This window comes from Channa argus, chromosome 14, assembly GCF_033026475.1.
Source record: "Channa argus isolate prfri chromosome 14, Channa argus male v1.0, whole genome shotgun sequence".
Lineage (NCBI taxonomy): Eukaryota > Metazoa > Chordata > Actinopteri > Anabantiformes > Channidae > Channa > Channa argus.
Window position 1 is genome coordinate 25853020 of NC_090210.1, and position 24936 is coordinate 25877955.

The window sequence follows — 24936 nt, forward strand, 5'->3', positions numbered from 1 at the left end:
TTAAGCTTTAAAGCTGCAGTGAACTCAAAAAGCTGAGGGAAATGTGTTCAGACTGGAGATTTAAAATAAGACACTGAGAAGCATTAGTAACTGCTCCGCTCAGTTATGTCTTATTACAGTATATTGATAATCAGGAGGAAATGATTCTTATGTACAGTTATGTGTAGATCAAATGATTGGATCTTTACAAAGTTACAAATATCAAGAGCAAATGCGAACAGTCATATTTTTTCAAGTCTTTAATTGAAAATGTGTCAAGACCTGGTAATAATTATAACAAGGAGAATCTCCTGCAAAATGGTCATTGAAACAAATTTAAGATGCGAGATACACGTTTTGGGCAAAGTATAATCAACACAGTAAATAAAATGAAGGAAAATCTCTACCTGAATATTTTTAATAATGTCATTAAGTCTTTGCTTTTATTTCTCCTGAGTCTCCTGATGAAGACAAAGACTGTTTGGACACAGGTTAGTATAGCTGTGCTTCTAGTTTGAATAAAACATGGTGTGAGAGACAGTCTGTGTGGAGATTTTGCTGCTGTTCCAGATCTTTCTCCGTTTAACTTTAAACTCTAGTGAAGCTCATTAATACATCAGTCGGAGATTAATGAGTGTTCGGACCTGGACTTCGATATAAACTGATTAAATAGCACATCTGTAACTGTCAGTTAAATAAGTCGTTTATAAGAATAAATGATACAGAATTCTTGGTTGTGTCTGCAGGTCAGGAGCTTTACGAACAGGTGAGTCAGTACATGAAAGTTTGAGGAAAAGCAGCAGGTTGACTAGTTTTACAGGTAAACAAAGTTAAATGAGAATAAAGTGATGATCCCTGTAAATTGTTCAACTGACACATGAAGGGCCTGTTAAAAACAGATAAAATCATTGGCTGTTGATACAAGTTTAACATTTCTAAACTTCCGTCCACTGCTCATTTCTAAAAGCTTCCTCAGTAACAGTCCTACATTCTCCTCCACTGGGTGAAAAGTTCTTTAATTCCAAGTTCGTTCCCCATTAACTCCAGATTCTACTTTGTGCTTGCTGTTTTTTTTTCCATTGAGCAGATGTTTCACATTAAAAGACCAACAGGAAATAGGTGATTATGAGTTTTAAGTTTGTGGGAGACATTTACTGTGAAACATTGGTGCAGAAAATGTCACATTCCATTTTTAGTATCATGAAAGTGATCAAAAAGTATCAAATGAATGAATACAAACATTCATGGGAGCAGTAACTACTCCAGTAAAAGTGACCGTATTTACCTGAAAAAATATTTAAGTTCAAGTATAAGCAACACTTCAAATTCTTTGCTCAGGTTGATTTGATGTGGAACAACAGCAGCAGCAGTTAAAGGTGGAGCTCATTATAACTGTATGTACTGACCTACTCACTAATAATACATCAGTGTATTTAACTTTACAGATTCTTCATAAATATGTAAAGTAAAGCTGTTACACACAGGGGAGTGGACAAAACTGTAAGTAACAAAATAGAAATATTCATTTCAAATAACTCGAAATTGTACCCAAGTACATAACTTACTTTACCTCCTGTACTAACTTGTGCTAATGAAATAGTGGAAATGAATATTTATATTGAATTTATGAAGACAACATAAAACATGAAGGAAGTGTTGAGTTTGTATCAAATATTAGACATTCTCTAATATAAACCTGATTCACTTTGAGACCTTGTCGTGTATCTAAAGATTACACTCCAGATGAGACACACTTCTGTGACATCACTGGTGGGTGTGGCTGCAGGTGGTGTAAAGTTCCATATTGAATGAAGATTTTCAAGCTCATATTTAACACAGTTTAATGGCTTTTTGTTATAGTGTATTAAACTCGTTTTGGGACATTTTAAGGAGCTGCAGACGCCGTGAACAGACGAACCGTCACAGACCTCACCCTCAGACTACTGATTATAAACAGGCTCTTGCAGGAAGCTAAGGGGTTGTGCTGTTACGTTTCTATTTACAGCTGTTCTCGTCTCTTCAGTTTCAAACCAAACTGTTCCACATACAGTGTCTCCATCTCATGGGGACAGTACCCAGACAGCCTTTGAATAAACCATGAGACCCCATCACACATCCGCCACATCGAAGGCCCTCATCAGCAGGTCTAGGTCCCCGACACTGGCAGCCTGGAAAAGCTCAGGCCGGTCCATCAAGGAGATTGCGATCCGTAGAGCGGTCCAGATGTTGGATGACATCTGCTGGTGGCTGCAGGGCTGACTCCGCCTCTGCTGGTTCAGAGCCGTCAGGAAGTTACTCACAGCCTCCCTGCAGGACCAAACCAAGTAAGACCATGAACACACAAGACTTATTTAACAAATTCGAGCTTGAACTTTACAACCCATCTGTATTCTCTTAATCACGTGAAACATTTCTCCACCAGCTTTTAAGGACTAGGTCCGGCTTTTTCTTCAAACTACATTCCGGTGTTTATATGTACGTGGAAAAATTGTATTTGATGTCATTTTATTTCCAACTCTACCGACCAGGTCTAATGCTGTAAACAGTTAATTAAGGCTTGTATGAAAATTCAACATCTAAATCCAGTCAGTAGCTTACGAAGTTGGATTTAAGACAAATGTGTAGGTTGGGGGGTAGTTATGTGTGCAGCTGAGGCACAACTGGACAAATGAGGCTGGAGCTACCACAGTTTGACAGAGAGCTACTAGGTGGGGAAACAACAGTGTCTTAAATATTGTAAATGTGAAAGGTAATAACTGAATTCTTCTCAGTGGTGTGTTGGATCCGATGCATTTTGTCCTATTTGTTTTTGCACCGTACTTGTGTCCCAGTGAAAAGCTGTAGAGTAGAAAACTAGTCCTTTGGTTGAACATCTACAGTATGCATCAACTTTACTGTGAGACAGACTGGAACTTTAAAACACTCTGATAAATGTGTCATCTGACGTGACCGGTGTTCAGTTGTTTATGATTTATTGCTACCTGTGAGCCCCGAGGTTGATGCAGCTGATTCCCAGGTTGTATCTGGATCGGATGAATCCAGGCTGCAGCTCCAGAGCTCTGGTGTAGGCCTCCACAGCCTCCTCACTGCGGTTTCCATTTGCCAATGTTGCTCCTAGACGGTTCCACAGTAGGTAGTCCTGGGTGGGTGGAAATGTATTCAAAGGATGTAAATGTTTTCTTGTAATTTACATTTGTATTTAGAGCTTTTTGGAGGAAAAAATATAAAACTCTAAAAACACTGCAGCTCACTTTCAAACACAGCATCTGGGCCATTTTTGTCGTTGTGGAGAGGAAAAACTAAAATTATATTTTTACAAGTCTGAACCAGATCATTTTACTCTTAATCTCAAATGATTTAGAAATGTCAACTCAAACAGTTTTACTGTGTATTCAGACAGGCTTCCTGTAATATGACCAGCTGTACTATGAATTACGCCAGTAACTTATAGCATCAAAGCTTAATGACCTAATAAACTGATACTATGTTTTTCAGTGTGACTTCATACATTAACACCTGCTTCTCTTATTAACCAAGTCTCATTCTCTCTTAGTAACATTTGCTAAATAACTTACTCTAATTCTCTGGCTCCGTGTAACTGCTGTTCTCCAACTCTGTCTCCCCCTCTCGTTAACTAACTCTGTCCCCTAAGAGCCAGGACAGTCTCCATCTTGGAGAACACGGGTTACCTGAGGTCTGACGGACAGCGCTGCAGTAAAAGCTTCCACTGCTTTGTTGAAGTCTGAGCTGAGGTTGAAGAGGACCCCCAGTCCGGTCTGCAGGTCTGGATCCACACAGTCCACATTCAACAGAGCCGCCTCTTGGAAGAGAAGCTGTACTTCCTGGAGCTCAGATCTGTAACAAACAGAGACAGCAATGTTGAACTGCTCCTGTCTTTGAGCTGTCAGATAAACAAGCTGCTTCCTATTTCATGTGGTAATTTATTTTAAAAGTATTTTAAAACTTACAATAATTTTCTACCTGCACTATAAGCCATCTAGTGAAAATTCATGAATTTTTTTTAAACAGTTTAATATGGAAAGAACTGATCGCTCTAGAACGCCCTGCTAAGGAAGAAGTATGAGGGACTCAAATTCATTCATTCACCATGTGTCCTAACTTGTTCACTTTAGTTGCAAATGGACACAGTCAGTTGACTGCTTACTGAAATTAACAGACATGTTCAATGAACAGCACTTTTGTAGTGCGTCTAAACAACAGTGGTTATTCAACTGATTTTAGCACTAAATTCAAAGTGGTGAGCTCTGTGACTGCTATAATAAGAAATAAAGTCGTTTCTTACATTTGTTAACTCACCCTGAAACTACTGTCGACAGACGTCTTTCATTTGAATAACTTGACTGTGCTGAAACGATAAGCTGTTCAGCCCTAAATCTAACTATCACAGTTGTAACAGAGGTTAGATACAAATCCCAGAAGGGGTTGAACTTAGATGTCTTAGATTTTGAAGAACTTGTTAGAAGAACTAGATGGAGTCATCGCCATAGTAACAGCAGCTGAGGCTCTTGGGTTTTGTAATGCTTAGGTGATGCTGTGACTGCTGACCGTAACCTGCAGAATGGTTCAGTGGTCCACCAAACAGAGGTCCTTCAGGTGCTCGTACCTGGCTGGTGCAGAGGTGTTTGGGCCCCTGTGCGGTGTGACTGGGGAGCCTCGTAGCGGGCTCCTGTGGCCCAGGACCAGGTGTTTGTATCGAGGACTGTGGCTGATCCAGCGGCGCAGGGCATCACACGCCTCCCTCTGCATGCCACTGTTGGTGAAGCTGACTGCAAGCGCCATGAGAGCTGCTAGGTTGTTAGGATGGAGCTCCAGACACCTGCAGCAGGGAGGAGCGGGTTGGAGTTTCTCATACGTAACACTTAATCTTTACATCTCTACATTACAATGCCTGCTTCAGAATGTTCTGGATGGTAATATGGTGAATAGTGACAGCAGGCCCTGGATCACCATCCACTGTCATATGTACCATTGGAGTGCTGTCTTGTTTACAACACCACCTAGTAAGAGTCACCTGGCTCAAACTATCAGATTCAGAGTAAATACCAGACTGGCTTTAACTCTGACATTTTCTTTTGCAGCTCACTAACAGCTTCAGTCTATAAACAAAGACGCACAGGTAGCACGTTTGCTCAGGGACACAAGGATCATAACAGTCGTACAAGAGTAAATTAAACTCAGCGACTGCATTAATTATTATTCTCGAGACACAAGGATTTTCTTGAAGCTCACTTTAAAGATTGGGGTGGAGTTATTCATGCAATGGGTAAAACACCTGTATGTCAAGTGTAAATTTATTCATTTGAATTTCACAAAAGTGAAGCTCTAAAAGTTGTGTCACAATACTAAATTAACTGCTTTATGATTATAACAATGTCTCTGATAATAGATTCAGTGAATCACAGCATGATGTGTAAGGTGTCTGACCTCTGCAGGGACACGATGGCAGCCTGCTCGTTCTCGTTTTCGGCCTGAGTCATCCCCAGCACCCGCCAGGCCTGCAAACACAAGGAAAACAGGTCAAATAATGTCAGCTTAGTCCACTTTGTAGATCCTGCCTAAGACAAAACCATCATGAGACACTGATTTGTCTTTTATGAACTGAATGATTTCTGAATGATGAATCTGAATGATTTCTCGGTGCTAAAACAAACTGCTTTTCTATAAGAATCAGCAGTGGAAGCACATTAACAGTCACACTCCTCTCTCCATCTTTAAATCCCAGGATGTGAACGTCAAAGTCCCTTTTGTAGACACCGCAAACCAGCTGCATGCACATTAAGATTTTTTTTTAACTCCTGACCAGATCACAGCACAGAACACAGATCTCTGCTGTCCATCATTACAGACACCAGTCAGAAGGTCCCACAACCCTGTTAGTGTCAGTCAGACTCAGTCTTTCAATTCTTTATAATCATCAGCTTCTGTCTGGGCGACACACAAGCATAATAAAACAACCAGACTGAAACGCTTTCAGGAGAAACACTAATGCCAGTCTGTCCTGCAGAAGAAGCTCATGTAAAAACTGCTTCAGTTTATTTTCACCTCAAAGTCCTGAGGGTCCTGTAAGATGGCAGCCTCCAGCAGCAGGACAGCTGTATTCAGGTCTCCCTCTTTGGCTTTCTCCTGACCCTCAGCAAAGGCGTTGGGCCAGTCTCTGTACGGGTTATTGGTGCTGCAGTAACCCTGTACAAAACAAACCCGCTCATTAATACCTACAGACACCAGGTCAACTTTGTCAGATCTACATGAGGCATGAAGTTCCCCAGGGCTCAATGCTCCAGCCTCTTACATTTAACATTTATTTGTTGCTAGTTATCTATCACTGGTTTAGTAAATAAAATATCTGAAAACAACGTCACAACAAAAAAAAACACTAAGAACAAAAGTAAACAGATCCCTATAAATAAAAAGAATGACCCACAGATATTATCAATGCTAACTTACACTCACTTCACTTATAAAGATGTGTTTCTCATCTCAATAGTAAATGTAAAACATGTCAAATCTGTGTTCAAATAACCAAATAATTTATTGCATTTCTCAATGCTAAACACTTAGCCAAAAGAAAGAAATATCAATTTGACCTGGTGACAGAACTAAATGTAAAGTTGTGTAGAACTGTGTAGTTTTGTTTGTTGTTTAAAAATGTACAGTAACTGATAAACACACTTTAGCTGGAAGCAATAACTAAAAATACTTTTATCAGCCTGCAAAACTATCAAACTGAACAAAAGAAAAATAAGAAAAATCAGGATGTGAAAGTGAAGGAAAAGACAAACATCAGGAATCAAACATCTGTTCACACGTGTAAACAGATGTTTGATAATGTGTTGACATCAGAGCACCGTCACCTCCATCACCATGGTGACGTAACACCTGAGCAGAGGAGGGATTACTGTAGGATTACTGAAGCACTCAGAGATGATCTCAGATCAGAGGATTAAAACTACAGATTAATGCCATCAAACATCCATCTCAATAATATTCTGACGTTATTAATAACTGCTTCTGATCTCGCTGGCTGAGAAAAATTACGAAAGCGAAAACTCTTACCTTCTCCATAGGTGAGACAGACACCGTGATTGGACGCTGATCCTCAGCGTCCTCCAGCCAGTTTCTCCGAGCGAGTTCCTCCCACTCTGTCTGCATTTTGTCCCAGAACTCAGTGTCCGACTGTAAGACAATAAACACATCTCATCTCAGATCTGGTTTACACTTGTTTCGTTGTGGCTTAGATCAGCTCTGATCAGTTTTTTTTTTTTTTTGATGATTCAGTTAGAATTTCACCAACATGAGGAACACGTTATTGCAGGAGTTTTCCAGCTGCCAGTTGTGTCCATGTTTTTGTTTTTTAAATGTCTCTCCTCTGAGCTCAGAGTGCAGCTGTATAATGTAGGATCACATAAATACTGGATAAGTTCTCTGTGTTTGAACCAACTCACTCTGACTGAGTCCATCATTAAATACTCAGCAGGAAAAGGAAACACTCTCAGCCCCCTTCACCTTTATTTCACCCCCTTTAAAAACGGCATTGGTGCCTCTGCTCTGAATCACAATTGTCCTGCTGTAAATACAAAAGCCGTTTCTCTAAAATCTATACTGCTGTTTGCTGAACCGCAGCGTTAACAAACAGGCTGTCAGAGCCAATCAGCTTCAAACAGGAAGCAAGCCAGCAGACAGCGACAATATATCTAAGTACTGCAAGAAAAACTGCATCAATGCTGCAGGTAGTACACATACTACACAGGGACTAAAAACTAGTAGTTTTGTCTGTCCTTTCTTGACGTAATATCTGAGAAACTCAACAAAGATTCAGTAAAAAAAAATCTTCTTTTAAAAAGATGGATCCCAGCTCTAAACACCTGCAGAGAGAAAAAATACTGTTGTAAAAGATGGCGGATGGTTGATAAAGTTGGATCATTAACCTTTCACACAGCTCCATCAAATTTAAAGTGTTGCATCAACTGCAAAACCCACAGAGATTTTGCTGAGAAAAAATATATTGTGTAAGATCCAGAAAACAGTTTGTTTGGTTGATTCATTCACCAACACTCCAGCAAACTAATATTAAACAAACAACATGATAATACATTGTTCAAGTTAAAATCATAGAGAGGCTGAAGATTTGACAGGTCTAAGGTTTTAACGTCAGACTGTGTTGACCTCTTTGTCCGTCAGTCTCTGTGGATTAAAAACACCTGCAGCTAAATTCAGAAGCTGTGAGTAGATGAGGACGCTTTAATCAGAAGAGAGGCTGTGATTGGTTCACTGAGCCAAGCTGAAAGGATTGAAGAGCAGAGCAAAATGAACTCATCGACACAAGTGTCTTAAATCAACAAACTGACAGAGAAAATCTGCACTTTAATCACCGTGTGTGTTCAGACCCACAATGAAGCAAAGCCAGCATCCTGCAATATTTACCATTATCAATAGTACTGAGAGAAGTATGTTAGAGTGGTGCAGGACATGTATGAGAGCTGTAAGACAGTGGTGAGGTGCTGTAGGTGTGACAGAGGAGTTCAAGGTGGAGGTGGGTCTGCATCAAGGATCAGCTCTGAGCCCCTTCTTGTTTGCTCTGGTGATGGACAGGCTGACAGATGAGGTTAGACAGGAATCTCCATGGACTATGATGTTTGCAGATGACATTGTGATTTGTAGTGAGAGCAGGGAGCAGGTGGAGGAAAATCTAGAGAGGTGGAGGTCTGCTCTGGAAAACAGAGGAATGAAGCTTAGCTGCAGCAAGACAGAATACAAGTGTGTGAATGAGAGAGACCCAGGTGGAACAGTGAGGTTACAGGGAGCAGAGGTGAAGAAAGTGCAGGACTTTAAGTACTTAGGGTCAACGGTTCAGAGCAATGGAGAGTGTGGAAAAGAGGTGAAGAGGCGAATGCAAGCAGGTTGGAACAGGTGGAGAAAAGTGTCAGGTGTGATAAAAGAGTATCAGCGAGAATGAAAGGAAAGATGTTCAAGACGGTGGTGAGACCAGCGATGTTGTTCGGCTAAGAGACAGTGGCACTGAAGAAAAGACATGAGGCAGAGCTGGAGGTAGCAGAGCTTAAGATGTTGAGGTTCTCTTTGGGAGTGACGAGGATGGACAGGATCAGGAATGAGGACATCAGAGGGACAGCTCATGTTAGATGTTCGGAGATAAAGTCAGAGAGGCCAGATTGAGGGGGTTTGGACATGTTCAGAGAAGACATTGTGAATATATCGGTAGGAGGATGCTGAGGTTGGAGCTGCCAGGCAGGAGGTCTAGAGGAAGACCAAAGAGGAGATTTATGGATGGGAGGACATGAAGTTAGTTGGTGTGAGAGAAGAGGATGCAGAAGACAGGGTTAGATGGAGGCACCTGATCCGCTGTGGCGACCCCTGAAAGGAAACAGCTGAAAGGAAAAGAAGAACAGTCCTGAAACATCCAGAACGGTCATGTCATGATCAAGTCTGTACTGTGCTAAACCCAACCTAAACCATCTCTGGAGATCATTCAGAACCATCTTAAAACAACCTCCACTCTTTTACAGACATTACCATTTAAATAAAATGACATGACCAACTAATACGTAAGACCGCACTAAACATTTGTGGACAGACAGCTGTGAGGTCAGATATGAAACCCGATCCTGAGAAACAGTGTGTCACTCTGCTGGTTCAACATGCTTCGAGCTGATCTAAGCGCATTGTCATTAATCAGAAAGGTTTGCTGAACCATACATTTCTGGCATAGCAGGAAGTACAGCGAGGACCTGGACTACAGAAATCTGATCAGAAACATACTTATGATATCAGTTTCTGAAGATCAGCTAATATCTGAAACTCAACACAAACACTAAGAGCTGCTGTATGTGAAGTTTTCAAGGACAAAGAGAGCGATATTTTCATTTTTCTATTGTCATCAAATCACCAGACAACCTTGGGAAGTGAGCACTGAGACCTTTGTAGAAGACTTTCTTGTATTAAGAGGACATTTTTAGAAGGCAAGGATTATCTGGAAAGCCAGGAGTTTGTGAAAAAGTGAAGACTTTTTTGGGTAGAGAGAACTTAGTTTTGGAGACCAAGGAATTGCATGGAAAGCAAAGAGTTTGCTGTAAAATGAGGAGCAGGGTGCTCCGGGAGTTAGCTGGAAAGATGAACTTTGTAGTTCTGACATTATTCAATTCGAGCACTATAAAAACCTTGGATTTTCTTTGAGAAGTGCAGTGGAATCAGAAGCATATTTGTTGCAGAAACAGGGACTTTTTTCAGGAGGTGAAAACTTCATTGGACAGGGGGGATTCTTTAAAAAACGAGGACAAATTAGGAAAGAAAGAAGAATGAGGACAGTTATTCAGTGTGTGTACCTCCACAGCAGCCTTTGCTCTAACAAACTCGTCCTCCAGAGACTCGTTACTGGCCAGCAGGGATCGAGTCCGTCTGCGCTGTCTGGACACACCAAAGTCCTAAACACACACAGACACACAAAGGTCAGACAGTAGACTTCAGTGTGACAGTAAAGACAAAATAAACAGAGGCCAAAAAGACTTGACCAAAGTCAAAGCTCCTTTTAAAGAGAGATGAAAACACCTGAAGCAACTAGAAAGGTCCATTATCCCAGGCTCCCTGAACTACACACTGCTCCCTGCTGTTCACTTCCTAGTGCTCATATAGTCTAAAAATACACACATATGGAAATTCCCAGATAAACTGCAGCATTCAAGTCTTTTTTCCTGTTTCTGAGTCAAATAAAAAGACAAATCTCAAAAATGTACCAACATGGAGCTGAGTCGAGTGACGGACGATTTATTACCACGACAACAAATCAGATTTCAGAGTAATGCAGCTGGATTCTACAATCCAGCAGCTGACCTGTGTCGAGGATACGAAGTCGAGATCATCGAAGCTGTGGATCTCAAAGGAGTTCTTTGTCAATGGATCGGTTTTAAACTCTGCGGACCTGAGGGAATAAAATAAAACCTCTTAAATGTTAGTGTTCAACAGAACTCCAGTGTGGACAGACAACAGCCTGATAAGTTATCTGCTGCTCTGCTCCCAAAGTTATTTGATCATCTTAAGAACTAACCGTGCCTTTTCTGTCCCCATCACATCAGAAGAACAGATGTAAGGCCACTTCTTGCCTTTGGCATCTGAATGTCAATGTAACCAAATATCATCTTCGTCCGTGTATAGTTTGAGTCTATGCAGACTGCATATGTTTGTACTGTGTGTACTTTTAATTTCAACATTGTTAGGCGGATTCCTTCATTTGTAATTTTTTTAAATATGATTTTCAGCCTACAAATAAAGTCACCATCATGTTTTCTACCACACTCAAGCAGAAACTATGACTGAGCATTAAAGTTACAGTATGACACTTAACGTATCACTAACAAGAGACTCTGAACAGGCTAAACTAAGATGTCGAATGTGGTAAACATGAGTATGTGGACATGTGAGTTTTAGCATTTAGTGGGCACATAACAACGTTTTGTTCTTTAAAGCAGAATAAAGGTGTAATGTTCTGTTTACCAGAGCACTTCACTGGAGGAGTGGTGGGAGGTGCATCTCTTCTCATATTTCCTCCTCCGTCCTCGGTCGTCCACGTCCAGGTTCACCTCGTCCCATTTGTCCAGAGGAGACGACAGACTGACTAAAGGTGACATCAACAACTGATCAGATGAGTTTTTTAAAAAACACTGATTCTGATAAAAATTTTATTTTTATTTCAATTGTAGTGGAAACGCTGCTACGTCTATGGCGAAAAGGGTTTGGGGTTCGGTGCCTTGACCAAGAACCGTGCAACATGTAGCCAGGAGGAACCAGGACTCAAACTACTGACCCTGTAGTTCATGGAAAACTGCTCAACCAATTGAGCCATAGCTGTCCCTTTTCTAATGATATTTATACTATGCATTGATTGGTGCATATTGCCTTTTAATACATTTCACACAAACCTTGTGTTACTATGTATTTTAGCCCCAAACCTAAACACACCGTCAAACTGAAAGCAGAGACACCAACCAGTAAAAACCCTTTACTGCACAAGCAAACAACAGTAAGGAAAGTAGGTCAAAGTAGCAGGACGTTACCTTCACTGTTTGTTCTGCTACAAATCTCTGCAAGCTGAAAGTGTTTTTATTCCTGAGACATTGTGAGGAAAAAACTCATCATTCCATAACTGATCACAAATATTCACAATTTCATTTCAAGTCCATAAGCCTCATGTCCCACCCTTCTAATAACCATCTAAAACCCTTTTCACTTTTACAGGAAACAACAAAGACAAGTAAGGACAACTGGGGTCAGAGCGAAACAGGAAGTTAAATTCTCATCAGAGTAAAAGCTCAGATTAAAATCCAAATCAACTGGTTCCTGTAGAAAGCTTTTAACTAAATGAGCCACAACATGGACACAAGCAGAGACTCTACCACTCCAGAGCAAATCTCTGCAAGCTGACAGTGTTTTTATTCCTGAGACATTGTGAAGAAAAAACTCTGTACATGTGCTGTAAGAGACGCAAATGATTCTATATCTAAACTGTTGCAGCCACACAGGTGCATCAATAATCTAGTTTAGTCTCTGTTACCTGAGTCCAATGAGATTCTCTCAGGTGTTCTGGGACTGGCAGCCCGGTGTTCCACCTCCACCTGGATTAGCTCCGTCTCCTCAGGTCTCACTCTGTGTCGAGGACTCTTGGAGCTGCCCTTTTTCCTCAGAGGACTCCTCCTCCAGTCCTTATTACTGCTGCTACTGCTGCTGCCCCCATTACTCTCCCCTGGCTCGCTGAGGTCAACCAGGTCCAGAGCTGTGGACAGAACTGCAGTGGGACAGGAGAGTTAAGGGTAAACATGCTTTAACACGGTTTATTCTCAAAGTACAGCTTCAAACCACAGAGTCCAGGTTTCCTGATTGTAGAAGACAGTTCAACACAAGGCACAGCCTCAACCGTGATGATGCGGCTCACGCAACATCTCATTTTTCCTGCAGGACAACCTTGTGAAATTTACTCATTTACTTACAAGCCTTTTTACTCATAAACCTTTGTAACGATTCATCTGCAGAACATGTGTATAGACAGCACACGTGTACATACAACATACACCCAGTGGCCACTATATACCGCGTACTGTTATTAGCTCTTTACATTCTACATGTTTGTAGATGATGGTCATGTTGGACACTCAGTAGAGCAGAGGTCAATCATCTCAGTGCACAGATACAAACAACATTCACATTGTTCACTGAATTTAATCTTAGGCAAACCTGCACTCACAGCTCAAACTGAGCATTCACGCTGAAAGTGAGACGTGAGCATCAGCAGAAAGAAATGTGCAGTCATTTTATGTCGCATTTGATGGACTTGAAAGTGAAATCAGAAGCTTGTGACAGTGACACAGGGTCAGATCAGTAGTTATAGATACTGGTAAGACGTGTGCCACAGATGTTTCAACAGCTGTCTCTGGAGAGTAGGCTGTAAACACCAGGAGCGTGGCATTTTCAGGTCCATCTCCTGTCTTAGCGTCAGTGTGAAAAAACTGTTTCTATGTCAACTGGGCCGAACTTCTGATGATGATCAGAGACTGGACTGAGCTCATTACTGTGACCTTTAACTTGTCAAACAGAAAAAAAAACTTACTATTTCAGCTCCTGTCTCCTCTCTTTGTCTAATGAGCACAGAGAAACAAACAAACAGAGGAGTTTGTGCGTTTCAGGCTGGAAACGAATGTGAGGAGGAGGACGGAGCAGACAGGAGGACAGAGGGGGTCAGAGGTGTTAATTAATGGCTGGTGTACCCGCTGAGTTGGAGGTGACAGATGGGCACAGAGGAGGAAGGAGGACAGGACAGAAAGTTTGGGAGGAAACAGAGGAGGATACATGGAGTGAGACGCGAGGGGCAGGTGGTGAAAACCAAGTTTAATTCCAAATATAATCTTATTTTACTGTTCAATGGTGTCGCAGGATTTGGTAACGATATAACTTATTTGACATCTGGACAGAGCTGGCAGCTCCGTCTCCGTGTTTAACCCCAAGTAACTTAACTTAAACTGAGCTTAAAATTGAAACACAGGTCACATCAGTGGTAAACACGTCCTTATAGAGGTCACGGTTAACTGGTTAATGTCATGACAGTTCTGTCTGTCTGGCAGGTGCAGGGTTTACTGTATGAGTTTAGCATGTTTGCAAGCAAACATTTGCTAAAACACTGACAGGAACATCATCACAAACCAAAGTACTGGACAAATTAAAATTATGCTGAAAAAGTTGATGTACTCTATATGATTCCTCCTGTTTCCAAAGACATTGTGAGTGTAAATGGTCTGTCTGTGTGTCCCTCTGTGTTGGTCCCCTGCTAAGCTGTGGGGGACACGGGGGTGAGGAGGTCATAATTAGCTGGAGCCTACCTGCTGTGTTGGAGGTGAGGGGTTGGGTGGAGGGCGTGTCGCTGCGGCTCTCTGACAGGAAGTCATCGATGGAGGGACTCAGCAGGGGGCGACTCTCCTGCTGCTCCCCGACCAGCTGGAGACCAGAAACAGAGAGTCAGAGCACAGAGCAGAGAGAACGTGGCTGACAGATCTATTTCATGTGATGGAGCATGACAATAATCACCTGTTATTCACATGTTAATATGAGACAATGTTAAAGTTTATAACCAGTTTTTAACATGAGCCTGACTGATTTTATAAGACTTCATTATTTCCTTTTAGGCAGGTTAATTATTGATAATGACATGTGGCATCAGCTTCCAACAGCATTTGTGAGTTTTTCTGTCTAAAACCTAAAACCTGAGCACTGTCTGGTTCTAGGAACCAAGTGAATCGATCTGTCCACATTAGAAGCAGCTGAACTCTCTGTGATCACTTCCCATGTACTCGTGGATGTGCAGTAATCCTTGGATTATTTTGATACTGCGATTCTCAGGCAGGTTCTGCACCATCTCTGCCAACAGTCACAATGTTTGGCTACAATGAGTTTCGTGTAAAACCTTCCAAGAGTCCAGATCTCAACCCAAACATGGACTTGAATCATTTCAGGCTGAATATGGTGAATATATGCAGCATCCCTCTCAACATAACGTCTGCAGATATTGAGAAGCAGTGTGGGAAATGTCTCCTTGGAAAAGGATAAAAACATACAGTCCAAATATAACAAAATGTTTCTGAATAATGTATTTTCAAAGAGAGCAGCAGAAGACTCACTGGTACAAGTTTAATTCTAAGCCCTCTCATGTCCACAGATGCTACTGCTTTTGCTGTTACAATCTCTCTAAATGTTTAATTCATGAGAGCGGCTGCTGATGGGACAGAAGCAAACAAGAACAACGGTGAAAACCTGCCTGAAGGACGTCCAACACACTCAGGCCACAACGGTGTCTGAAAACCTCCTTTACTACAATAGTCACTGTGTGATGTAACGTTCTGAAACACAGCAACTACCACAGTTACACACCATCGTACCTTTGAGCAGCAACAGGATGAGGAAATAAAGGGGCATCAACAATCTCATCCCATTTACCTCCTAAACATTTGTGCTACACTCACCTAGTGATGTGACACACACCTATGATTCCAGTACATGGTGGAGTTGAACAAGTACCTTTGCACCACTGACCAACAAATCTACAACTCTAACTCCTAACACACAAAAGTTGGTGAATACAAAAATCTTCTGCAAAAAGCACTTTTCCTTCCGGTTCTATTCTGCACGAGTGTCTCACGAAACAAACATTTCTTCTCACAGCACAGCGCTTTAATGTTTTGTACCTCATTGTGAGTCACTTTGGACAAAAGCTTCTGCGAAATGACTGAATGTAAATTGTGCCACAGCTAACATGCAGAACACACATCTGGTTGTCCTGGGCTGCCCTGTCCTTAGAGTCTCCCAGGAGAAAATCATGGTGGCACTTCTCAGAAGTAACAGGTCATGAACACGTCCGTGTTCCCTGCTGGAAAACTTTAATTAGATTCAGGCTTGTTGCCACTGTGCAGAGCTAAGGCTCACGGTTACTATCTGTCCACAAGTGCAAAGAGACAGTTTGGTTTACAGATGAGGTGAGAAAATACTTTAGGTACAGTACTATGGTGTCACAGTCATATGTGCAGTATAAAAACATAATGTGTAAGTGGTGCTGATCACAGTGAACTGATGAGTAAATGATTCCAGGTTCAGACCCAAAACGCTGCTATGATCCAGCCTTCAAAACAGCTCCCATCTCCCATGGCAACAAACAGTTTACGGTTACCCTTGGATTACTGAAAGGCATTCTGGGAAATGTAGGACAAATACAAAGTCGAATTCAGCAGTTCAGTCTGATTCAATCTGATCACAGATCTGTGTGTGTGTGTGCCTTCCTAATCCTAATCCACACAGCCATGCACGTCCACATGTTGACAGGAAAATGCTTAATCCTGCGACAGAGCAGCAGCACTGTCCAGTGAGACCACTGTTCACTTCTGCAGATTTCACGAAGCTTGTGCTCTGCTTGTTTAATTTCAAATTTAACTTTACCTGCAATTACCACTAATTTAATTTCACATCACATCGTGTTTTTATTTTCTATTCATCCATTTATTTCATCCACTGAAAGGAGCTTTCAATAACAAATATGCTGTTCTAGATTCTCAGGTTACACTTTTAATTAATTGTGTGGGTTTCTTGGACTTGGACATCTGTATCCAGAGCTAAGCACAAAAACTGGTAAAAATATAACAAACTTTGATGTTGGTGATCAACACAAAAGTTTCCGTTTGAGTGGAAACCGCATGAAGCTGCAGGTTTAGAGGCTCAAGCAAACAAAAAGTTAAACAGATGTGGTTGTCATGCCAACCTTGGTTGTCACGGTGAGGAGGGGGTTTCCTTCACAGGATGCCTTTTTACCAGGAAGCTCCTTCAGCACCATGGCAACGACCCTTTCCCCTTTGCCCTACAACAGGCAGATCGACAGGTTCATTCATTCATTCAGGACGTTCAGATTCAGCCGAGATCTTAGAAAACAACTGTAACAAAGGTTGCTTTTATTCATTTCTTTTTCTGTTTCAGAGGCTAATTCTTCACCATGTCTGAGACTCTTTACATGCAAAGTCACAGAGACTAATCTCTAAAATTGATTTTCCATTAGAAGAGAAAAAATTCAGGTGAAGCGAGGCTCTCACAGCTGGTGGACATGTTACAGTGATTTTAGTTTTTACTGTGTCCGAGCAAAACAGCTCGACTAAAATACAATGTGGAAACAAGGATGATAGCTACAGATACAGGCATCAAAGCATGACACGATGATTCAGATTCAGGTCTGGAGTATGACAATACAAACTCAAAAGATCTAGACGTAACAGCACATTATAGACACAACAATGTACAAAGAGAGAATCCTGAGGCTAGAAAAGGGGGTCATTTAGAGGTCTACATACAAAGACACAATCTAGATAAAAGGATCCAGAAATGCTAACACCAACGTTAGTTTGATGTATTTCGACATTATTTCTCTTATACTTTTGGTACTTTTAGTACATTATCAGGAAAGTACATTTTCCTAATAATGCTTCAGTTGGAGTCTGAATGCAGGTCTTAGATGTGATATGTTTATTTTGTGGTAATCATACTTCTTCACCGCGGATCAGATGTCGATTCTAGTCTCAAACATACTGACAGTGGTCCACTGTGTTTCTACTGAGACACTAAAAATTTAAAAATTGATCATGTTACAGAGGAACTTTATCTCTGTTTGTCTCAGTTTAACGCCTCTCTTTCCCTTAGTTTTCTTCACTCAGTCCCAGTGTCTGTCCTCCCACAATGTTGTGTGTGTGTGTGTTGTTGAACTAAAAATAAACCTGCTGTTGTGCTGAGCAAACAGTCCTGAATCAGTCCAGAGAGTCCCAGCAGAGCTGAGCTCAGTGCTGCTGCAGCACAAAGTTAGCATCCTCACATCCACCTGGACCTGTACTGACATACGCACACGTATATTGCTACTACTTCTACTACTGCTGCTGTTACAGAGCATTTAGCATCTTCACATCCTCCAGGGGACACATTAGTTTCACACAGACAGGCTGTCGCCATGGTAACATGCAGTGACATCTACAGCAGGAACATGGCTCAGAGTTTGTGGTTTGCTGATAATTCATGTTAATGTAAGTAACTTGACAGAACATGAAACGTTCATGTTCAGATCCTGTGCGAGGTAAGATGCTCGTCTCTGATCCTACAGTGTGGGACAGAGGTCCTGTAGTTAAACGGAGTCATAACTCCTCTCTAATAAAACGGTCGTCGCCGGTTGACTGTTCAGCTGTGTTCTTTAGGTAAATTTACTACAGGAAATACTTCACATGAAGCCTGATGAACTGCTGACTCAGCTGTGAGAAGCACAATAAATCACATAAAGAAGCTGCGGTGGTGAAATTGTGCCAAGGGCAGCAGCAGCTCATCCATTTGATGGAGAATTTCTGACCCTGGGGAGTTTGGATATTTATATCCTCCAATAATCCAGCAGCTCGTGTGCTAATTAATCTTTCATGAGAGCGTTTCCCCCTGTGGATCATAGTGTCACCCCTACTGTAACTACAGTACAGGACCCCTACATGAGCCTGCAGAGGACGAGTTGTCAAAACCCTCTGATTAATAAAACCCATCAACATGTCACTGACTAAACCTTTATTTCTGTTTTATTTTTTCCTTTTTACTGTAGAGCACTTTGTACTGTGTTTGATAATTCCTAAAAATAAAGCTATTATTATTATTATAATTATTATTGTAATAGTTCCTTATCTCAGAGACTCCTGATTATTTTGGGAGCATCCGGACTATGATCCAGGCTTTGATCTTTATGTTATGAAAAAATGAGAAGTGACCTTGTGATGTTGAAACCTGATTCGTCTCCAGCAACAACATGGTGGAACAACAACTGCTCCACTTAATGGTCTGGAAACCCTAGTCTCACATTTCAAGTCTGAGACTGCACCAGCATCTGTCCTGCTGAGCAGCCGACTGACATGAGCTGCAGCGTCTCCAGTGTCCCTGCGTCCTCTGTGTCCAACAGCGGACAAGTTTACAGCTTGCCATGCTGCTGCCTTCATCCAACCACATCAGCAACACAAACACCACCTCAGTGTGGCAGATTTTGTTCCTGAACATTTGACTATTTCATGTACTGAACATCAACAAGCAACACGAATATTTAATAACTGTGACTGACATCTGCAACAATGAGGCTTATTTACAGTAACTAGAACACATTTTACTGTTCAGCAACTCATACTAAAAAGTGTATCGTAGTACTTGTAAAGGTACTTGGTATCAGCAAGTTTTAAAATGTACGTACTTGTTAATTATAGATCAATGATCAAAAGATCGTGTGCTCCTGTAATATTTCAGTACTACATTCATGTTCATCGGTATGAATGCAGCTCCAGTTTCTGTCCTGATGGATGAGCTGATACTGTCTCTGATACCAGAGGATCAATACACACTGGGCTCAGCACAGAGCTGTCGGTGTGATGCAGGACGACAGTGAGGCTCCTCCCACCATTTCTCACTTAGATAAAAAGTTCAAGCAGATCTAAGAGAAACTTCTTCTCCCTGGTTGAGTGCATATTACCTGTTCTACAGGTGAGAGCTCCTTCTGCTGTGCTGGGCCACGTTTCTCTGAGTCAAACATTACAACACCTATCTGTGAGCTGTGTTTTCACACCATCCTGCCGACACTCTGGGAAGCTAAAGGAGGTTTTGGCTGCACCTCTGAGCTCTTCATCAAACTTTAAGCACTTTATTATGTAACAGCATGAAGTGCTTCACTGTGGAGTCGAGCAAAAATAACACAAGCTGCTGCCAGAGATGATGCGGGTCACAGCGGCTCTCAACTGGACGCCTCAGCAGGACACTCCCCTCAGTCTATTCTGATTCTGCTGCTCGCAGATCATCAGTATAACTGTGCTGCAACACACTGTAATCTGAGTCTGGGTTTCCTGCTTCCTCTTATCTAAAGGAGGGAAAGTAAGTTTGTGTTTCTCCCCAATTTCTATGCAACAACCATAAAACATGTGGAAGAACTCAACAGCACCCAGACCTAAAACCCATCCGGCACCTTCGGGATGAACAGACACAGTCATCCAGATTTTCTGAGCATTATTCTGTAAACACAGCTAATGGTCTATAATACAGCAGCACATCTGGTCTCAAACCCGCTCGTGTCTGTCCAGGCTCCATAACTCTGCTGCTGTGTCCACTGGCTCCACATTAGTTGTTTACAAAGAAACCTGAACTAATAATGAACAGTCAAACCTCTTCTTCTTCACCTGCGAAGACCATCACAGCATCATCTTGTAAGGACTGAGATTCATTTGATAAACCACAGCAATCAGCTGGATGAGGGTCTGCTCTGTGATTGGACACATCCACATTTTCACATCCACGTTTCAGATTGAACCTACAGCCACAGCCTGGTCCTCTGCTGTGTTCACTATCACTGGCTTTATAGCAGCTGAATTCTCCTCATCCTCCTTTTTCCTCCTCCTGCATCACGCATCATTTAACCTCACATTCAGAAAGTTTCATGATATCCACAGTACAAAAACCTGATGCTGGTAAATGTGCAGACACAGGTCGAGCCTGTTGTTCCTTTATATCACTAATGCTTGATTCTAATGCTCATGCCGGTGGTGAACGTCTGTGCTTGTCAGCCTCTGGCCTCTTTGCAGTGCATTTAAGTGTCACCTTTTGGCCCAGACAAAGGAGCCTTAACAGTCAGCCTTCATCGCTCTTACTTGTTATGGGCTTTGTGTGTCTCTGCCTTAGGACAAAATCCACCACAATTCTCCACATTCTCTGAAGTTCCTCCTGACTCCGGTTCTTTGGATTAAAGTCGCCCTCAGAAGAAACCCCACCTCCCAGACTGCACCTCTTCAGACTGTAATTAGAGCCACCGGAGACAGCTCCCACATTCATTCAGTCTCTTCAGAAAAGCTGCTTGATCCCTTCTCTTGTCACATTCATACTGTCACCAAGGTCAGGCGTGCTCTTTTCCCACTGAGCTCCACACTTATCACAAAGCTCCTCCTGGTCATTCTTATTCAGGGTGTTTAATGGGAGGAAGTGACACGCTGAGGGGTTACATGGAGCGTGGAGCGGAGGTGGAACATCTCGCAGCTTTAATTATAGTCTTTACCTTCACCGACTCTGCACCAACAGACACAAACTTGGCTTTAAATATTAGGACTGTAATTAGATAATTAGCTGCTCATTACTATTTGAAACTGAGGCCAGAAAAAATCAGCACAACAGATGTCGAGAATTTACTGCACAAATACATCATGCTAACCCTTTGGTTAATAATTCAAGCTGCAACTGAACATCATTTTCATTTAATCTGTTGATATTTTTGTGATTAATTGATTTGTTGTCTGTAAAACATCCAACCAACAGTTCAAACCCCAAATTTATTCGGTTATATTTTTAGTTTCTGTGACATAAAGAAACATATGTAAATATATATTTTGTAAAAAAAAGCAATTTTTTTCTGTTAGCTTTATCTTTTCATCAGGCCTCATAAAAAACTCATTCCATCTGAAGCTTTTATCACACTTTACGAACAAGGAGTTAGATGATCTACAGGTAGTTACACTGTTGAGTATAAATGATGATGAACAGATTTAATGTTAGTTCCTTTTTATTCTTTCAGTTTAGAGAGATTGTACCTACATGATGATTAGTAAATATAAAAACCAGTTTGTGTCTGAGACGTGTTGTCGTCAGCATGACATCAAAGTGCGTTTGTTGTCTGTGATTTTCTTTCTGTTTTATCTGCACTTTGCTGCAGCAGATCAAAGTCTGCTCTTCACTACAATTTCTCTTCAAAACGTCCAATCAGACAGAGTTTACTGTGTGGACACAATAAGCAGAACACCTGAGCTGGGTCTGGTTTTCCAAGGGCTCTGTCTATTTACTGGAACACTGCACTGATTAAACTTCAGTATAATTTCAGAGAAGGAAACAAGGAGCAATAAAACATTCAGAGTTTATGGGGAAAACAATTATTTCTGCTATTGCTCTAAAGCTTTGCTTGAAATTAATCACAGATTATTTTCCAACTAACTGGAGGTGAACAGCCAGTCTGACATATTGTCTTCATCATCTGCGCTGCGTTTGCTGCACACTGTAGGTCGTCCTGAGTCAACAAATGCTTTGACAAATTCAGCTTTGGGAAATCCTTTTTATGCCTTAGTTCCATAGCGAGAGCAGAGAACTTACGGGAAGCGAGGGGAGAGAGCGACTAACAGAAGTGAAAAATCATCATGATCAATGATTTAAACCAAACCTGACCTGTCACAGACCAGATGAGATCAACTGAATAGGACAAAGTTAAGGTTTTAAGCAGGACTATAGCTCCACTTTTAGCATCATGTTCTGTCTACATGTTTGTCTTCATTCAGGGGACATTTGTTAAGGAACACCTGGTGAAAATGTCTTGGCTGTGGATAATAATAAAACATTCAGCCCTTTCAGAACAAACATGTTGTGTCCACACACGAGAGGAAAAGCGGTTAAACCAGGATGGGTCGACCTCCTGGTTACCTGAACCTGTGTCTTTGGTTAAACTAATGTTGACAGCAGCTGTGACATCTGCTTGGTTTCTATGCAGCATCATTTCCACAGCAAACACAAAACTGGGTAAAGGAGAATTTTTAACCTGTGGTGTGTGATGTGACCATGGGCCGGATTCCATCCAGGAAATGCTAATCCAGCAAAGTCAGACATGACAGCGAGCAGCACCATGTTAATGTACGTACACACAGAGTTTACAGTAACATATCTCTGGTTTATTATGTGCACATGCTGAGAAAAGGAAGAAGAAACAAGAAGCTGAGGGAACAAGCAGCACAAACTCAAGCTCAGCATGTGTTTGTGCAGAGGATGGAAAATGCTGCTCAGGAGAAGTAACTACTAAACTTACCAAAGTATCATCATTGAAGTGACTTGACTGTGACCATGATTTCATCTCAGTTAATATCCTGAGCTCAAACAACAACAACAGACTTAGAAGCTGAAAACTGTTTTGTTGGGGAAACGGCTGAAAGAAAAATCAGCAAGTCGTACCACTAGAGAAGCTGAAACTAGGGAACTGACTTTCACCATTAATGAGCCAACCATCATCTGACTAGTTTTACAGTCACGCTAAAAGTCAAACTGGAAAGCTCAGCTGCAGGTGGACTGAGGAGCATGAGTCTCATCAGTTTAAGAAACAGTTCAAACAAACACCAAATCTTTATGAATCCTGCAGAGTTTTTCTCATTCCTCATCACTAAAAACTGGACTACGTTCACCTTTCTACTGCTGCTGTGTGACAGCACCAACACTCTGTAATAACTTCAGAACCAGGGGAGGACCACAGCACTGAGAGCAGCCTCAGCTGATCAAGCTGAAATGATGAAGAGCTGCAGCTGCAGAACCTGCTCAGCTCCATGATCGTCCCACAACACACAGAAACCTCTGAGGAACATTACAGCAACATTACAGCAAGAAACAGCTGATTGCTCCTGTCGCTCAGACAAAACATTTAAAAACACTATCAATGAAAGCGACTGACTTCCGCAAAAAGGCTCCAGCTTCACCGAATGTTTACTGCGTCACTGTGTGACCATCTTGTTACATATAATTACTGAAACATATTAAACTAAATGAATAATTTCTTTATTATTAATAACTGAACGCCTTTGGCTTCTCGACTGTAACTTTTTACCTTTTTTTTATCAACTAAAATATTCTTTATTTCAGGTTACTGTGACAGATTTCTGAGGAGGATAAAGTCCTGAGGCGATTTTGCTGCAGTTTTAGGCCATACATTTACCTCTATTCAGTTATTAGTTATTGACAGTTTATTTACATGTAATTTCATTGATTTACACAGAAATACTAAAGCTCACAGTCTGTCTTTGTCTTCTATAATAAACTGAGCATCTCTGGGATTTGTTTAATATAAGTTTTTACTTTACAGACTACCCAATTTTCTGATTATTGTCACATCCATAAGCTGGTAATAATTGTAGTACTGTGTGCTATTAAAAAATACGTTTAAAAAACAGAAAACTGTGGTGAACACTGCAATAAAAGTACGAAGTTGATTTAAGGTCACTCTTCAAAATTTGTGCTAATTTTATAAGCGGATAAATTACATTTTAAAAAGTAGTTAAATGTAGTAACTTTTGGGTTATTTTGTTATTTGTTAACAAATTGTTATCATTTCGCACACATTAAAAACGAGTGGATGAGAAAATACACTGCGCCTCTTGGTGCTGTCCTGACATTACAGCACCACCTTCCGCTGCTCCTTTGAAAAGTCTAATTTTTACCATAAACTCAGATTTTTTGCGTTAGTCCTGCAGACAGTGCCCGTAAATGAAACCTGTGGTGCTTTGTCAGGACAGGTGGAAGCAGGTAAACTCACCTGGACCTGATACATGTCCCTGAGTCGGTCCGCTGCAGTAGCTACAGATCAGCGGGACGCAGGTGGAGCTGCGGCCGCCACGAGTCCACTTCAAGTCGGCTGCGCTGCAACGAACCGGCCGCTGTCTGTCCAGAGTCTTTTCGCTCTGAAACCTGCGTAAAACAATAGTCCGGTCCCGGTCCACTCTGCTTCCCGGTCCGCGGGCTCTCGGTTCTCTGTCCAGTTTGACCGACGTTGGGACACACAAACGTAGCGGGTCCGGTTTTCATCTCGCTGCATTCCGCTGAGGGGCGGGGCCAGCCGAACCGAGTCGAGTGTAACCGAGCTGCTCCGAGGTCAGGCTAGCCGCAGTACTTACGGCGACTTCCTGTTTGGCTTTTCACAGTAAAAACGTTGCTGTTCAAACGTTTGTCAAGTGAAATAATTAAAACGACGTGTGGACAACATTTAATAGAATAACGGAAAATAGTAAAAGATATTGAGAGAAAGTGGTCATATCCTGCAGCCAATTGAAAATCAGGAAACTATAGTTT

At 41.6% G+C, this 24936-nt stretch overlaps 1 protein-coding gene across 2 annotated transcripts; it reads right to left on the reverse strand.

The window, feature by feature from the left end:
* Window positions 1-468: 468 nt before the first annotated feature.
* pex5lb (peroxisomal biogenesis factor 5-like b) lies at window positions 469-24703 on the reverse strand. Of its 2 annotated transcripts, XM_067475121.1 has the most exons (14): window positions 24404-24703; window positions 16799-16894; window positions 14376-14490; window positions 12560-12790; window positions 11503-11623; window positions 10843-10930; window positions 10338-10436; window positions 7054-7173; window positions 6043-6183; window positions 5425-5495; window positions 4604-4816; window positions 3669-3834; window positions 2961-3118; window positions 469-2286 (listed from the first exon to the last, which is right to left on the reverse strand). In XM_067475121.1, exons 1-14 carry the CDS (start codon window positions 24416-24418, stop codon window positions 2088-2090), a joined length of 1833 nt encoding a protein of 610 aa, XP_067331222.1. In that variant the 5' UTR covers window positions 24419-24703; the 3' UTR covers window positions 469-2087. The 2 variants fall into 2 exon arrangements, with proteins under 2 accessions (XP_067331222.1, XP_067331223.1); XM_067475122.1 differs by lacking the exon at window positions 16799-16894.
* Window positions 24704-24936: the final 233 nt, after the last annotated feature.